This window comes from Dysidea avara, chromosome 4 (genome assembly GCF_963678975.1).
Source record: "Dysidea avara chromosome 4, odDysAvar1.4, whole genome shotgun sequence".
NCBI classification, from domain to species: Eukaryota; Metazoa; Porifera; class Demospongiae; order Dictyoceratida; family Dysideidae; genus Dysidea; species Dysidea avara.
Window position 1 is genome coordinate 41,862,724 of NC_089275.1, and position 18,623 is coordinate 41,881,346.

The 18,623-nt window shown below is 36.2% G+C and overlaps 1 protein-coding gene across 2 annotated transcripts; it reads left to right on the forward strand.

Annotated features, from left to right (window-relative positions):
• Positions 1 to 1,946: 1,946 nt before the first annotated feature.
• LOC136252207 (polyubiquitin-like) lies at positions 1,947 to 9,382 on the forward strand. 2 transcript variants are annotated; one of them, XM_066044601.1, is made up of 4 exons: positions 1,947 to 2,190; positions 3,624 to 3,848; positions 5,513 to 5,740; positions 9,239 to 9,382. In XM_066044601.1, exons 2-3 carry the CDS (start codon positions 3,626 to 3,628, stop codon positions 5,680 to 5,682), a joined length of 393 nt encoding a protein of 130 aa, XP_065900673.1. In that variant the 5' UTR covers positions 1,947 to 2,190; positions 3,624 to 3,625; the 3' UTR covers positions 5,683 to 5,740; positions 9,239 to 9,382. The 2 variants fall into 2 exon arrangements, 1 of the variants encoding a protein (XP_065900673.1); XR_010699413.1 differs by having other exon boundaries at positions 1,951 to 2,190; positions 3,624 to 3,858.
• Positions 9,383 to 18,623: the final 9,241 nt, after the last annotated feature.

Genomic DNA, 18,623 nt, shown 5'->3' on the forward strand with positions numbered 1-18,623 from the left:
TCTACAAGGTGATTTCTTCTAGCTGATCTTTCTACAGAGTGATTTGTTTGTAGCTGAACTCTCTACAAGGAAACTTCTTCTAGCTGATCTCTCTACAGGACGATTTGTTTGTAGCTGAACTCTCTACATGATGGTTTCTTTGTAGCTGAACTCTCTACAAGGTGATTTCTTCTATAGCTGATCTTTCTACAGGGTGATATTTTTGTAGCTGAACTCTCTACATAATGGTTTCTTTGTAGCTGAACTCTCTACAAGGTAACTTCTTCTAGCTGATCTCTCTACAGGGCAATTTGTTTGTAGCTGAACTCTCACATGATTGTTTCTTTGAAACTGAACTCTCTACAAGGTGATTTCTTCTAGCTGATCTTTCTACAGAGTGATTTGTTTGTAGCTGAACTCTCTACAAGGAAACTTCTTCTAGCTGATCTCTCTACAGGGAGATTTGTTTGTAGCTGAACTCTCTACAGGTGATTTGTTTGTGGCTGAATTCTCTACATAATGGTTTCTTTGTAGCTGAACTCTCTACAAGGTAACTTCTTCTAGCTGATCTCTCTACAGGGCGATTTGTTTGTAGCTGAACTCTCACATGATTGTTTCTTTGAAGCTGAACTCTCTACAAGGTGATTTCTTCTAGCTGATCTTTCTACAGAGTGATTTGTTTGTAGCTGAACTCTCTACAAGGAAACTTCTTCTAGCTGATCTCTCTACAGGGAGATTTGTTTGTAGCTGAACTCTCTACAGGTGATTTGTTTGTGGCTGAATTCTCTACATAATGGTTTCTTTGTAGCTGAACTCTCTACAAGGTAACTTCTTCTAGCTGATCTCTCTACAGGGCGATTTGTTTGTAGCTGAACTCTCTATATGGTGGTTTCTTTGTAGCTGAACTCTACAAGGTGATTTCTTCTAGCTGAACTATCTCTTTCCGTAGTTGAACTCCCTACAAGGTAACTTCTTCTAGCTGATCTCTCTACAGGGTAAATTGTTTGTAGCTGAACTCTCCAAGGTTGATTTGTTTGTAGCTGATCTCTATACAGGTTACTTGTTTCTAACTGATCTCTTGAATTCTGTTCAGGGTGACTGCTCTATTAGGATGACTGCTCTATTAGAGTATCTCGATCTCGCACTTGCTGCACCAAGTTGGATTTCGTGTTATAACTCCGTGGCTTTAAGTCTGATTCTTCTACACCATTGAATAGCCTTTCTAAGATGATTACTCCATCTGTACAGCGAATTTCAAAGCATTACCCCAAGCGGTTTATCTGGTAGGCTTGCATGGCAAGTAGTCGTTTTTTATTAGCTAATCTCGGTTGCGTAATTGTTACACACTGTTGGTTTTTTCGTTGTATCTTCCTGGTTTTAAGCTCGATTTCTTTCAAACCACAAAAGGTTTGAGGTTCAATAGTTAACCTATTCACCCACCGATTTTCAGCTTCTTTCCATACGCGGTTTACCCTGTAGGCGTGACAACATATTGGTGTTATTTTTCGTGAATAATTGCTCATAACTCTTTGCCTGTTTATGGTATTCCATCCAAAGTTGGTACAGAGATGCGTCTTTATACCCCCTTCTGTGTGCCAAATTCCAAGGCAATCGGATAAGGCGTTCGCGTTTTATAGCACTTTTTGTAAGTGTGCGAAAAGAGGAAGAAAAACAAGAAGGAAAACAAACGAAGAAACTAAGCCAATTTTTGAAGTCGCATATCTCGGGAACGCCTGACGCGATTTCGCTCAAATCTGGAATGTGGAGTACTGAAGTTTGAGGGAGTGTCCACAGCAAAAATCGTCTTGTTTCATCAAGGCAGCACAGAGCTACGGAGGTGCGAAAATTGCGTTTTTTACTTCCTGTCAAGGATGTTGCACGCCGGCTTCTTGGGCCGCACGACACACTACCGTGTGTCTTGATACGTACGGCAGCATACCAACTTTTCAACTACGCCCGAGGACGACACGCCTTACCCTACAGTGCATATCATGTAAATTTCGCGAGTAGACTATCACAAATGTATTCCTTAACTTTCTAAAAGAAAGGGGTCGATTGCAACGCCTGGCATGCACTGGGTCGAAGTTCTCACTGTCTACATAGTACGGGAATCGATTAAGTGATTGTGATCGCTTGTGGGTTCGTTTTTCTCATGTGCTGCTCTTGCGATTAGAAGTTGGTTCCCCTTCACCGGGGTTGTTTCACTAGACGGTACGTTGACATATGTGTTTCTCTTATTAGCTTTACTGATGACCTAAATTATTTACTTAAGTCTCAAAGTGTTAATTAAATAAGTAAACAACCAATTACTTTTCCCGCCCTTTAGAAATGGTAGCGTATTGCACGAGCCTGCTATCGAAGTAGTGGTTCGAATAGGAGGGCGCGCTATGAATACAGGTTTCCTTGTGTTGACAGGCTTTGAGAAACTGTACCAAAAGACAGGGCCGTAGCCAGACTTTTATCTGGGTAGGTTCTTTTAGAAGAAAAGTGGACCTTTTTTGAGGCCCTTTTTATATGGATTACATTATGGTGTGTGAAGCACACCCAGCATGTGAAGCACACCCAGCATGTGAAGCACACCCAGCATGCGAAGCACACCCAGCATGTGAAGCACACCCAGCATGCGAAGCACACCCAGCATGTGAAGCACACCCAGCATGCAAAGCACACCCAGCATGTGAAGCACACCCAGCATGCGAAGCACACCCAGCATGTGAAGCACACCCAGCATGTGAAGCACACCCAGCATGCGAAGCATGCTGAAACTAGGGGGGTCTGGGGGCATGCCCCCCCCAGGAAATTTCTTGAAAATAGACACTAAAAGGTTGAATTTAGTGGCATTTCAGTCAATAAAAATAACAATTTTTAGGTAGGCTTAAGACCAGCTATTTGGATGACATCTGGGAAATATCTCTACTATACTACTGTAATTATACCATCTGTGTCTATAATATATTGGAATGTCACAGTGAATAAGAATGGGAAAGATTGAACGCTCTGTTGGATCGTGCATTGAAGCATGGATGCTATTTATGGGCTCTGCATGGGGGGGCTTGCCCACCAAAATTTTTATATTATGAAAGTTCTAGTTAAGGCAACAAACATGGTTTTGTAAATAAATTAAGTAATTACATACAGATTTTAGAAGAAAACATAATTGTGACCGTTCTATTAGAGTGATTGTTCTATTAGGGTGGTTGACTGCTCTATTAGAGTATCTCGATCTTGCAGTGCATTACAAGCACTGAATGAGCCAGCTACTCGGAGCACTTAATTTAGCTTCTTATTAGTGGTGTTTATTAAACTGGAGCTAATGGACTTTTGCTACTGAAAATTTGGACTTGTATACTAAAAATGTGGACCTTTTTGCTAAAATTGTGGACCTTTTTACTGAAATTGTGGACCTTTTTCCCAAGAGGGCGGTTCTTCCGAACCCCCCGAACCCCCCCTGGCTACGGGCCTGCCTTCTTACATAATAGCAGTTGTCATAAAATCTCTTTCGCGGCTTCTATGTTTTGTGTAAAATTATGCTCACACTTTTATTCTAAAAGTGACAAAGATCAAAGTAAAGATTTATTGTTGTGCCACCACCTTGATAACTTACTGTTGCTACCCAATATGTCACCTATTAAAATTTCCTTTAGGTATGCGAATTTATATTACATCTGATCGAAAAACTTTTGTTCTGGAGGTAGATTTAGAAGACACCATTGAAGATGTGAAGGCTAGGATCGAGCACAAGGAAGGCATTCCACCTGATGACCAACAATTAGTGTTTGGAGAGAGATATCTCGATGATGCAGAAGCACTGTCACACTATAACATTATAAAAGACTCCACAATCTTTCTAGGGGTAAAACCAAAATCAGGCGAGCAGAGGTATTGTGTGGCTTATAGACTTTATCCACAATGATGTCACGAGCACAAGATGCATATGGTCACAATATTTGAGAGACTAATGTCCAGGTACCTATGAAAAAATTGTTTTGATCAATCATGTTTCACTCGCGAAGCAAGATACTGACAACAGGTATGGGTATAATGTAACAAAAAAAAACCATTGTAAACTAGCATTATCTCAAAATTATCTAGCATGCAATACAATAATTGTGTGACCTGCAAAGTGAAAATCTGACTTGTTTGCGATTTCCTCGTACTTCATTTTGACTTTTTTGTTGTCTAGAGGGAAAACCAATGTGCTGTTAAAGTTGTAACCTTATGTGGTAAGAGCTTTTTGGAGTTATAGCGATGGACAACAAGAATTGTTTTATTGTCTTGTAACCGTGCCTGGTCTTGTAATCGTAACTGTTGCTTAGCACTCGATATATTCCTCCCTGGCTGAAACATGATCGATCAAAACAATATTTCCATAGGCGCCTGTACATTAGCTCCCCGCCCCCCAAAAAAATAATGCAGTCATCTTGTGCTCGTAATGTCGTTCTCGTCATGTCATTGTGGATAAATAGAACATGCTTTGTGTGATTTAATGGTTGGATGTGCTAAAGTGCATGTGGAACCCCTCTATTCTGCACACCTCAGATTACTCTTGGTGAAGAAGTCTTTTTAAAACCTAATTAGTATCAGAGGTCTAAATGTGTAGTACAGTGGACAAGTGTCCTGGCCATCAAGGTGTCAGGGTCTCTTGAGTAGGTCATGTGATGTCATTTCAGCATCATAACGTTGATGTTGAGTATCATCATCCTTCATATGTAGTTCCAGTTTTGGTGCAGATGTTAAAATAGTTGTTCTGTACAAGGGCCATCAAAAATGCCAGCCACAAGCCTTTCTGGATATTATAGTAAATTCATGCTTATGATATAAGTGCTGATTGAGTGAGCTTTAGAGAGGTGGTGACATTTTTGATTCATATCAATCATACAAACTCTGTTAGTGACTTGTGTATGCATCTGTTTAAGCCACTTTGTGGTAAATTCAACTTTCTGGAAACTTCATGGTTTAGTAGTCAATAGTTACCCGAAGAACGTCACACGTATGTACATGTACATATACTTATACCAACGTTAGTGACTTATAATCTTCTTTTCATAAGATACAATGATTTACTCTTGCTAAAATGTATTTATTTAATTTTTTAGTAAACAGGATTGGTCTGGAAAATAATCCAACTCTATTGTAACTTCACTAACTTGTAAACCTAAATATTTGACCAGGCCTGCGAAAACAGGGCATGCGGGCACAAACTACACCCTGTAACACTACAGATTATATATCAGTACTGGAACAGAACATTTGCATTCTTGTATCATAAAGCCAATTAAATGCTTACCAAGAGCTAAAAATTGCATTGCCATAACATAATGGTACAAAAAGTTATGAGTGATGAAAGTTTGAAAATGTATGCAAAAACATGTGCCCACATGACCTATTTCGCAGGTCCAGTCACAATTGCAGAAAATACTATAAGACTAAAAGTTTTCATGTAACTAGTTTTATACTGCATCTTTTCATCTGTACATAACATATAGTTGCACTTTTAGTAGAGGACCACAGTCTCTATATACATACTGTGCAGGTATTCAGATATTCATCAAGACACTTACTGGCAAGACCATTACACTACAAGTGGAGGGGTGTGGTACTGTCGAAGACATCAAGTCAGAGATCCAGTACAAGAAGGGTATCCCGATGGATGGTCAGAAGTTGATCTTCAAACGGATGCAACTTGAGAACCACAGCAAGTAGACTGAATATGATATACAGAGAGAGTCAACACTTCATCTGGTGCTAAAATTGAGGCCAAGTTAGTGTGTGGTGTGTTACATACAATGAAACCTGAATTACTGTGTCACCTGCCTACTTGGAAATCCCCAAATGTTGCAATAGTGTACAAAGTGACCTGCTTAATGTAGCCACCTGCTTAATGTAGCCACCTGCTTAATGTAGCCACCTGCTTAATGAGGTCACTGTGTAATAAGGTAACCTAACCAACCTGAATTCCAAAAAATAGTATTTGTGTTATTAGATGGCTTGCCTAATGTAAACCAGCTGCCTAATAAGATTGAGAAGGTTTTTCCCCTGGATATTCACTGAATTGTATGGTTCATTACTTTGTTATTGATTGTGTAACTTAATTAAGATATTTTCGCAATCTGAGTGTGTGTTTATTCTCTCAGAAGAGTGGTGGCTCTCTAGCTATTTCCCTGTTTCCCATTTTATATGTATAACAGACATTTTGGGACCCCTCAAATATCCAGAGGTGATTGGTCACAACATGATGTACAGTTACATTGTGCCAGGTGTTAAGACTTGTTTAAAGTTAGGTAGGCAACATTTTGTGCTGGGATTTTAAGGACCCTTAGGCACATTTGACATGGGTATCCAATAGAATGTTTGGCATCAATGTGAGGTGTCAAATGTTGAATTACAGTGGTTGAATACTTCTTTGAGATCAATGACAAGCCACAAGCCTCTTTTGAGTTGTAGATTTGAAATGGAACCTCAATCATTCAAACTTGATCACCAGATGGGCCACAGTACTGTGTTTGAGTGCTTGACTGAGTATTGTGTGATTTGTGTTGGTTGACTATACTGAATGATGCCAACCACCAACTGCTGTAGGTGTATCTATCTTAGGTCCCAGTGTAAAATAACACTCAATGTGACACTCGAATAAAGCAATGCATGCATGCTTCGTTCCACAAAAAAATGATTGAAATTTGTGTAGTGTTGTGTTATAATACCTTTCATGGAAAGTGGTTGCAAGATTAAAATACATGTAGTCTCAGGTGTTTAAATGGTCTGGGTCATATTTTCTCCATTAAACATACAGGTATTTTCAGAAGTACATCAATCTCATGGTGTTGCCTCCCTCTTGGACCATAGCTATATCATGGTCCTGTGGTAGTACAGTGACCAAAAATAATTTGAGTGAACCTTAGCAAGCTTCACAATAATAAAATGTTTTTGAGTTTATCATCTATGTAATTTTTATTTGAACAGGTATACATTCTTGCTGCAGTTTACTGGGTTATTAAATCACCATAGTTACAAGCCCAAAGTATAAATCTTAAGGTCTTCCTGTGATTTGGCGTATTCGAGTATATTCAGCAAATCCCTATTTCTCTGTTCATTGGTTCCATGATCTATACACTTTATAGCTATTGTTTGGGACCTACAGAGCTTTCCCCAACAAATAGAGTGGTAAAACTGTATCGATTATCTTCCATGATATATCGTGATACACATTTTCTCAGTGTTTCCCAACGCTATGCAGCAGTAACCGGATGGTTTATTTTCTGCCCCCTCATAAACCATCCATGTGAGACTACATGGTCACTATAATGAGGTGGTCTTGTTGATGAGGCGGTCTTGTTATTGAGGCCATGAAGTGCACCTTAGCTATGTTTGGGACTTGCTTGACATGGCCACTATAATGAGGTAGTCTTATTAATGAGATCATCTGGGTGACAAATGTCAATAATTTCATGCTTCATTTCACGGGATTCTCTCAATGACGCTGAAGTCCCTTCCAGCACTTATGATGCTGCACTGATCACCTAATTTTGTTTAGAATGATGATAAAAGATGGACCAAAGTGTTTGGCAGTAGTAGCAGTCGTTATTTCTGTGATTTCATATAATGTAGCTTTCCAGGAGCCCCACCTAGCTCAATTCAAAAATGAAAGATTTCATGCTTTATTCAGTATATTTTGCAACATGATGTAGGGCGATCTAGTAAAGATTTGAAGCCACTGTGGAGCATGAAGGGTGAAGTTATTTTTGGACGATTTAGCTGCCTCCAGTGCATGTTCTAGAGCTTTGAACAACGCATTGGGGGTATCAATGAAATAATAATTGACAATCATTGGTACCATTTGTCCAGGGACATCTTTGTCATCATTACAGTCCGTAATTGATGGGTATTGCATGTGGCTGCAGAAGTGTTGGAAATGGCTAGAAGGCACGATATAATTTCCAAATGTTGCAGAAAATTTTGACGCTCGTCACCCAGATAGTGAGAAGTCTCAGATCCTTTCCAGATTTACAACATAGACAGACTATGCACCTAACCTTATCACAATACTGTGAAGAAGATTTGGCTTTTCTTGTCTTGGTTGGTAGGGCAGCTTGAATTCGAAAGTTTGTCTTTTGTTTTGTAATTTTTAAAAGAAAGCAGCCCTGTACTGCAAATTTAGTGAATCATTTGTTTACTGCTGTGCGTATTTTTAAACTACAACATCTCTAGGATAGATAAGTAGCAAGTTTTATCTGGTCCTGTGTGTGGAGCATGAAATTATAAAAAGAAATTTTGCATTTCGTGAGATACAAAAGGCGATATTTTTGTGAAGACAACAATCTTGTATCCGGTTTCATGGTGGATCTAGCAATGGTATACTACAATGAACATCCCACATTGGTAGGGGGAACAATTTGTAAAAGTTGATATTTTGGTTTACGGACCCTACTTATGTAAAGTAATTATCCGCTAGATATTACTAGCATAAGAAATGTAGTGCATTATAATATTATTACTTTGTTACTGCTTTAAGTAATAATGCTACGTAATGCGTTATGCCCAACACTGGATGTTCTGTAAATACTATCCCACTAGGGACCTGTGAGAAGGCTAAAAAGCCTGTGATACAGGGAGTCAGAAACATGTAACTGAAATGTGAAGAATGCAGAAAAAATCCCAGACCCAGTGGTGACTTGATCCTCAGCAACATGCAGTCTAGTGTAATTTTTGATATTACCTGTTGTTATAGTTACTGTAACAAAACCATAGTTTATGAGGAAAACTGAATGGAGGCTTTATAAATCTTAAATGTTAAAGCAGTGAATGTTGATATAAACAAACCAGCTGAACTAGTCTTAGACTACTATGGTAGTTATAGTAGAGGGGTCCAACACCCACCAAAATAATTTTATAGCATTTTGAATCTCCCTATATTCTTTTAGCCTATTGAAGCACTTTGTAATAGTTCATAGCATTGTGTGTGCGTGTTGTTTACAGATGATTGACCACCTATGCTATTAATGGGCATTATAGGGCTTTACATAATTGGTTTAGTACTATGTATCAACTAACTCATTCTATCCAAATACAACAACTGACTCTATTGTGGTATATATACGTATGCACTAACATGTTGAAGAGAGTAAACCCATTATATAGTAACCCGATATCATCAATCGTGTAAACATATGCTATTTAAATTTCTTTTCTTAATATAATTCATTATGTTAACAATGCACTACATTATATTATATGTTCATATTTATGTGTCCTTGCTACTTAGTGTCTGAAATGATTGCACTAATGAACTCTTGACATTTTTCGATGTTAAAAAGATTATCAACAAAACCAGCATTTCTAATAGTGTTCCAGCACTGCTAAGCAATAAAGGGATTTCAGTAGAACGTATAAATGAGTAAGCAATGCAAAACATACTCAGACATCGATTGTTTTGTTTCCACAGCAGTTTTTTGTTGTCATAAAGTACAATGCCATCCCAATACAAAACAGTACTACTTGTATTACAATGGTAGATGAAACTAATGTGGTAAAGATAATGAAGGATGATGTCATGCTGTCCGCTGCAAAGTTAGTAGCACAATATCCACCAACTGTGGCAAAGGCAATTCTGTTTGTACCAATGTCATATGGTACATTGACCAGTGCATAGATGGTTGTCAAAGAAACAATGAATGTGACATAATTGCACATTAGCTTTGTATTAAAGTTAGAATTTGATCTCAGTCTGTAATTTTCATACTTAAGGTATACGAAATGAAAAAAAAAAACAATATTGTTATAGCATTACGGGAAAAAGTTATAATTGCTCTCATGTATATAAACGTACCACATACTCCTCTATGGTCATTGACTTTGTGCGCATACTGATATCTGTTATGGAGAAATATTACCACATGTAGTACTAGCGTTAAAAAGTATAATATTGAGATGAGTATACCAGGCTGAGTTCATAGTTCTTTGATACACAGATGTAGGACAATAATGCAGGTGGCTAATAAAACATTAAAGCAATTGACCAAAGTTTTCAAAATATATATAGCAATGTCAGGATTGTAGGAATCTTCACAGTCTGATATGTTTAAAGATAACAAGAGCAATCAGTACCATTGCTAACCACTAGCCAATCTCCAGTATCATCAATAATATGGAGCTGTGTACGTACCATCAAGTTTTTTTCTGACAACAGAATCATTAATAAAACAATATTTTGACTCATCTGGCTGTTCTGTAACTGAGTTGTTCCTTGTCTCATAACTCCACACTAATATGCCATCAAATAATAAGCCTATACTTATATAGGCTATGAGATACAGTTTTAACATTTCAATCCTGCTAAACTGCGATTGCGTTACAAGCACGGCCAGAACTATTCTTATACACATAGTTACAGTTCCATAAAAGTATTCATACATGTGTGCATTTGTCATTTATGGATCAGTATTATAGCAGGAAGCTATAGTATAGACTTTCCACATGTAACCACTGGTGTGATGTTATTACATGGATTAGGTTCCACACAGGTGACAAATGGGCGCCCATATAAATTCCAATCTGTGTAGTGCTATTAAATTACCTCCATAAAACCATAAATGAAGCAACTTTATCATGCGCTAGTCATTTTATGTTTAACAACAGATGTTGTATATAGTTGGAGAGTATTGCCTATTTTCTGATTATAGAAACTGGTCACACAATGTAAACAATTATATCATTGCAACCACGAGTACAAATAATTGGACAGGTATTAAGTTTGAATTGATGGATCCTACAAACAATGGATACATGATCTATAAATCATTTCAGACATTAATGATTACAATATTTACTGCATATCATTATGATCTCTCTCAGTGAGTGCAGTTCAGTAAATAGGATAACTGTATCTTCTTAAACTCATTAAAGTATTCAAATTCAAAATGGAACCTGGAATGTTTCATACCAGTATACTCTATATACCTCTAGAAACTACTTTTAAAATGCAAGCATAAAAGAACAGGTTGGTGATGACTGTATCCTACATTTTCACTTCTTTTGCTAACCATATATATAATAATAATAGTTAGTATTTATGCATTCCTCAGAGCCACGAATTCCGCAAAGTGATACTTAGCCTGAGTCAGATCCTTTACTAAATGTGCACAACAGCAAAAGTTGTTTGCAGTGCATACTGATAAGATGTTAGTAACATGAGATACATTTCTGTGTATACATGCTTGAATAAAGATACTCAAATGTACACTCTACTATTAGGAACTTGGATTGAATTTCACTGCTGGACAAAAAGCCAAATTTTGTTATGCAGCTAGCTGATTATGTGTTGTTTCATGTGTAATGTTATTAAATTGCTTTGTATAGCTATATTATACTGGACACATTGCCATGAAATCATTGTAAGATTTAAAAAAAAACAACAACTGGTAAACCAATCAATGGAAAGTCAATTGATCAATCAAGATTACACATCTGCACTAATGGAAAGTTAATTGATCAATCAAGATTCAACATTTGCACTATTATTTGCAATATTTTAATGATACACTATAACTTTAATCAACTATTAATTAGCAAAACATTCACTGTAGAATAGCTAATGATAAGACTACAGCATGTCAGCTTACAGTGAAAAATTCAAATACCTGCTTTAATACTATAATGTCTTTATCAACATCGTCAATGGTTTATTGTACTTTCAACTTTGTAACTATTCTATATTCATATGTTAGTCTGCTGCATGTTTACATCATCTTTAATGATTTTCGATACAGAGGAACATCTCTATAATAAACTTTGGCTTAAGTCCACAGTATTTTTGGTTGGTTTCCTTCACTTAAAATGTACAGAGTCAGACCTATTATAAGGCCAAATTATTTTGTCCTTATACTATAATATGGAGGTTCTTCTATTGCACCTGTATTTCTAAAACATGATGATCGATGATGATGATGACTGATTTAAACTCCACCAATCAGTCATCCATTCCTTCTTGGCAGAGAGATTCACATACAGTACAATGGTACCGGTACACCATACAATTGCATACACAATAACAATTACACTTGATACACATGCACAGTGATATAACTAACACAAACTTACAACAAAAGAAAAATGAACAAACAAAAAAAAATACTCAAGTAAATGTCCATAAAGTATGCAATGGTCACCAGATTGGGTAAATAATACAGAAGGTATCCACCACTAGAGTAGAAGAACACTGGCCAAAAATCCATTTTGTGAAAGATGCACAAAAGTGTGGTGGTGTACGGAAATAATTCAATCCAAACTCAATTGAATTGGTGGCTCAAAAATTACAATTTGTATACTGGCAATGCATCGTGATTGAGTGCTCTGTATTACACTAGCAACCAGTAGCAGGTAAAATGGTACCGTAATTTACATTTTTTCATTGTAAAATAATTTTCGTATATATGCAAAGTTTGTACGAAAATTTCTTGCACGAAATTTTTAATCAAAGATCGAACTACTCTAATAGAGCAGTCATTTACGTGAATCATACGAAAATATTTTTACACGAAAACCTTTATCACGAAAAATTTTTGCATGAAAATAAAGCGAATCACGGTAACTATCCAAGATGATGGTGACTAGACCTGAGTCAAATATACTGAAGTTTTGCTGTCAGAAATTTTAATATTTCAATCATTGAATGCTCTATTAGAGTATTTCACTACAAAGTGACTTCTGGCTATTAGAGAATACCAATCTAAGGAACTATGTACAATGCAAAGTGCTCTATTGTAATTTGCAGTTTCCACTGACTGCTCTATTAGGGAGTAATAGTATATTTTCATGGAATTAAGTTACATAGTTTGAAACATCCACCTAATATACTAGCATTATGATAACACTCTAGCCTATTATACTTTTATTATCCTGGCAATATGACACATACCTAATGTCATTATATGCCAGTATAATAGGCTAACCAGCATAATGCTAGCATATTAGGTGGATCTTATATAAAGCTAATTAATGTCTCACAATGTTTGGGAGGTCGAGTAGTTGTTAGAGCTAATTTTTTTAATTAAACAGGGTGTCTACTCAGTAACCAAATATTGATTTTAAGTGGAACCCTGTGAGCAAAAGAGTGTACATGCAAAACACATATAGATACAATGCCAAAAATAAACATACATATAGTATACACACATACACATATAACAAACACAAAGAATTAATATTAATGCCAATACAATTTTTTGAATGACAAGAGTAGTAGCCTCCAAAACAGTTGATTGTAGATTATTCCAAAGAACAAACCCATGATAATAAAAGGACCTTTTCTTAACAATGGTAGACACACTGGGAATAAAGAGACGATTGATATTACAGCCAACATGACCAATCACATCTTTAGAGTACTTGTTGTTTACATAATGGTGCACATGACTGTCAGAAATATGATCATACTTATGTAAACAACAAGTAGCTACCTCTTTAACAACTACTTGATTTCCCTAAAATAATGTCTCGCTTACAGCAATCGGAAAATTTAGCAGTTATTGGAGGTAGCTTGTAAAAATCTGATCTAAACATACAAAAATATCATACTAGTAGTCACAATAAGATTGATTGATTCATTGCTTTATTATAATATATAACAATCAGCACAATGCCGTTCCTACCTGTTGTAGTAATACAAAAAACAACAACAAACTAAACATACATCATGCATATATAAACACAAAGCAAGACAGTAGCAAATATTACACCACACACACACACACACATGCATACACACACGCACGCACACGCACACACACCTATTAACATAAAAATTTAAACAAGTAAGTTGAATCATTAACTGTAGTATCTGAGAGGCCATTCCAGTCATTAACGACTCTACATGACTAAGAAATGGCTGTGCGGTAGACATGTAGCATGTGGTTTGAATATTTTGAAACAATGGCCTCTGGTGATGGAGGATGACCGAAAGGTAAAAGTGATGTAGGGTCGACGAATTGTGAATCGATTTATAAGTGTAAATTAAGTCACCTCTAATATGTTGATATCTAAGGGATGGTAAGTTAAGACTACATAATTTGTCAAAATATGGCAATTCTTTAATTCCTCTCACTAACTTAGTGACTCTTCTTTGAATCTTTTCAATACACTGTTGGTCAAGTACAAACAGTAGTAATTCCATACTCTAGTACAGGGCGGACAAGCATGTTAGTGTCTAAGTACTCAAATCACTTGTTGATTATAGCTAGTACTCGATTGGCTTTAGCAGCTACTGTACTAGTGTGCATATGAAACTTAAGAGAGGAGTCAACAATAATTCCTAAATCTTTGACCGATTCAGTAGGTGCGATTTCACTAACATTAATACAATACTGTAAAAGTGTTAATTGCAAAAGGTAATACTTGCTAATATTGAAATTGAGCAACCAGGTTGTTAACCATTCATATAGTTTAGCAATATCATGTTGAAGTTGCAAGTAATCAGCTTCGCATCCAATTGAACAAAAGATCTTGGCATCATTAGCAAATAGTAAGGTTGGGTTGTCCACAGATAATGGAATATCATTGACATAATATAACAAGAACAGCAGGCCCCTCGGTACTCTACTGAAAACAAGAGTGGTCATCGTTAAGGACAACTATCTGCTTTCTACCAAAGAGGAAGTTTTGCATCCAATCCAGTAGGCTCCCACTTATGCCATAAGTATGATCATATTTCTGAGTTGCTACTTGTTGTTTACATAAGTATGATCATATTTCTGACATTCACATATTTCTGAGTTATTAGAGGTACGTATATACGTAGCTACTTGTTTACGTAATGTAAGTATGATTATATTTCTGAAATTCACCCTATGACTGTCAGAAATATGATCATACTTATGTAAACAACAAGTAGTTACCTCTAGCTAACAACTCAGAAGTATCATCATAGTTATGTAAACAACACGTGCTACCCCAAGAAGTGAGACATTGATTAACTCCAATGGGTATACCGGTTTCTTGTCCCCTGCCCACACCAATTGAAGTACCATAAATCTATTGAATTGACATTCATATGGAAGTCCATTCCAATCATTTATAGCTCTTATTGAAAAAGTGGCAGCATGGAAAAGGGTGGTTTATATGCCTTAAAATTGTGACCTCTTATTACAGAAGGATAAACTATCCATGTCCAGTATAACTTTTTATTGTGAAACAGTCTAGTGCCCATTGCACTTATTGAGACATATTGCATTGCTTATTGACTTACTTTCACTGCTGGTCAGTTATTGCTAACCTTACAATAGTTATGGCTTTGTAAAGTTTGCCATTCAGTTTGTGTTTTATTGTTGGCGTTTGTGTTTTGGGGCATCAGAGTACTTTACCACTGCCAAAGGCAGCTACAGTAGTGTGGGGGGTCTGCTCCAAGGAAAATAAGCACTGCATGTTCACTAGCTACTTTTTTGGTTTTCAAGATTTTTTAATTTCACCCAAAAAGTGGCGAGGCTCTGGTCGATCGCATCTACTCTAACACCGTTGATTTTAAAATACACTTGTATTATTATTATTAACGTTTTACAGTACAAAAATACACTGAAAGCCATGGGTAAGTTCTGCCAATAAATTAATAGTATTACAGATTATGAATTTATTTACAACAACAAGGGGAAAATAACTAAATTACTTTGAGGGGACTAGTTATGTCAGTTTGTCGTAAATTGGCATTTTTGTCATTCTTTTACAGTGGCTACAGGGACAGTGGTAATGGAAAGTATATGAACATTGTTGTCATCAAACGCTTGCAAAAAAGTTTCCACATTATAGGGATGTAACTTGTGTTTGATAGCTTCTGTTTGTAGGGTCAAATCCACAATTAATGGGTAGAGAGTTCCATAGGCAGGGTAAACGGTGAAAATAGAAGTTTTGAGCTAAGTTTGAAGAGCACCTGGGGTGAATCATCTTTGTGGAAGTACCAAATCTAGTGATGTGGAAGTACCAAATCTAGTGATGTGGAAGTACTGAACTGTATGTACTTAGTGATATCAAATATGATGTTGGTGTCTTGTATGACTTTATAAAGAAGATTACATCATTAATTTCATATTGTACAACAGAGGTAGCATCTTAAGAGTAGCTAAGCAAGACCTGTATAATGAGTGGAAATTGTTAAGAAAGAATTTAGTTGCTCTCCTTTGTTTTCTTTCAAGGGTGTATATATGTTTGAAGGTCTTCAGACATGGGAGCACTGAGTATAAGAGTTGTGAATGTACAAGACTGATGTACTGTATAGTAAGGATCATGGAGGTTTGGACTTTCAAAACACTCACTTTTCCTTCAACAGCCTAGCAGTATTGTTAGGCATATGCAAATGTTTTCAGAGCTTTCCAACAAATTTCTATGAAACTTTAACTGCTAACTGACTGAATGACTGAATGACTGACTGATTCCTCCAGTGAAGTGTATTTAAGGCCACAGGCTTGATTCCTTCATTGACATCACTTCAACCCGAGAGTCATGCCTTTTTTACCATCTGCAGCAACTACAATACTCACTCCTTTGTCCTCCTTTGTGTTCCATTCTTTCTCCACTACTGCATAGGTGTTGATTGGTGGTAACTCATAGCATGGCTTCAGCATTTTATTTTCCATAGTGTGAGTGCATTGACTGCAGAGGTGCTTCTCGTACTGTTCTTTGTTTGTAACTGAGTATAACAGGTGGAACATAGTTGAAAAAGAAGTTGAATGGTGACTTCAAATTTCAGTCATTGAAAATTGGGGCTGGGGATTAATGTGCCTGCATGGCACCATTTTTCCTTTAATGTGGTTAACGAATTGTGTTACTGCAAAAAAATAAACATCAAACAATTGCAAGTGTTAAAGAGAAATTTTACATTTGAATAGGAACCACAGGTAAAAATAGCAGTTTAACAAAGGAGGTCATCCACATCTACAGCTATTCTAGTTGACATTAATTTAGTCCTCACTTCATACTATACTGACAGGCTGAAGTAGGAATTAATGTCAACTAGTATAGCTGCTTGCAGACAAGCACAGCTTTTAAATATTCAGTTTAAGTCTAAAACCAAGTTTTTATTACTAAATTTTTTAGCATTCAAATTACCTAAATTGCATATTTCTGCCATAAAATTATCTAAGCTTTTCTGTGTCTTGAAGCATGCTTAAGCACCTCTAAAAATGATTATCATTTCAACTATGTATCTTAATTTATGTAACTGCTCTACAATTTAAGGTATCAAATCTATCTGCATGAATGGTAAGATTCAACTGTGAAAACACTTGCCAGGGTGACTACTCACAGCTATAGCTAAATAAACTACAATAACAACATCTCAAGATGAACCTAACCCTAATGGGCAAAGTAACTGTTTTTCTACCTCAGAGTTAGAAACCAGTCAGCACATTTTCTAGAACCACCCCTAGCTGCAGGTGTAGATGACTTCCCCTGTTTCATTGTTGTTGTTTTTTTATCTGTGATCCTATTATATACTCAAATGTTAAACTACAGTACTAATTTTCCTTATACACTTGTATAAACTTTATCTGGTGAATATAGCTGACTTATAGTGAATGGTGCATGGACTTACAGTGATAGACAGTGGGAAGAGCAAAACAATCAATTGTACAGACGAGTGGCTACATACATATTCCATAAGTATAAATTACAAGCACTCATTTAATTGATTGTAAGTCACAAGTAATTATGGGATAGTAAGCTATTTGAGACTTGTGTACTGAGAACTAGGAATTCATCAAGGGTATAGTTTAGTAAAGTATACCCTTGATCAATTCGCTATGCTTTATATAGTAAACTATATAGTAAACTAAACTATATTCCTACTGTGCATTCCCATTATGGTATCTTGAGCATAGTAGGGATATAACACTTCTACTGTGATTTAATATCGTGCACTACTAAACTTGTGTCAGTACTTTTTATCGATATGCTTTGGTCCCTACTCTAGTTGAAAATTCCAATTTTTTGTGTACTTGTATATGTTGATAGTGGAATAAACTATACTTGAAAGCATAGCGGTCCGCTATGCTTTCAAGCAAGAAGTCTGTTTGAGTTTAGAAATAGCAACAGTAAAGTTACATTTTTATATTACTGCAACATGCATACGTATAATTTTGCTTTATGGCACAGAAATGAAATTCTTATACTCTCCATGAAGAGGCAGATCCAGTGGTACATCTATAAGTTATAATGACTCAAGTTTTGTTTCATTGTTTACTGAAGCAATTAAAATGTGCATAAAGTTATTTTAAATTTGTAGCATACATATTTTTACCAATGTATACAGTATAATTATTTCAATATGATCTATTTTAAAAACAGATTTATGCAAACTAATTGAATTTTCACTCAGTGGGTCACATGTGATTAACAGAGTGTTCATGTGTTATAATATTCTTCTTTAATACATGTATGCACATACAAATTTTGCATTGGCTTTTTTCATTGCATTTTTGAAAGTACTTCCCATAATATACACTTCATGTAAAGAGAAGTTTTATAAAATATCTATTAAACAGTTCATAACTTCATATCCACAGAACTCAGCTGCCTACATCCTGTTCTATGTACAAGCCTGTAGAGAAAAAGCGACCATGAATAACACTGCCATAATACAAAATTGATGTAAATATGCACACAAATTT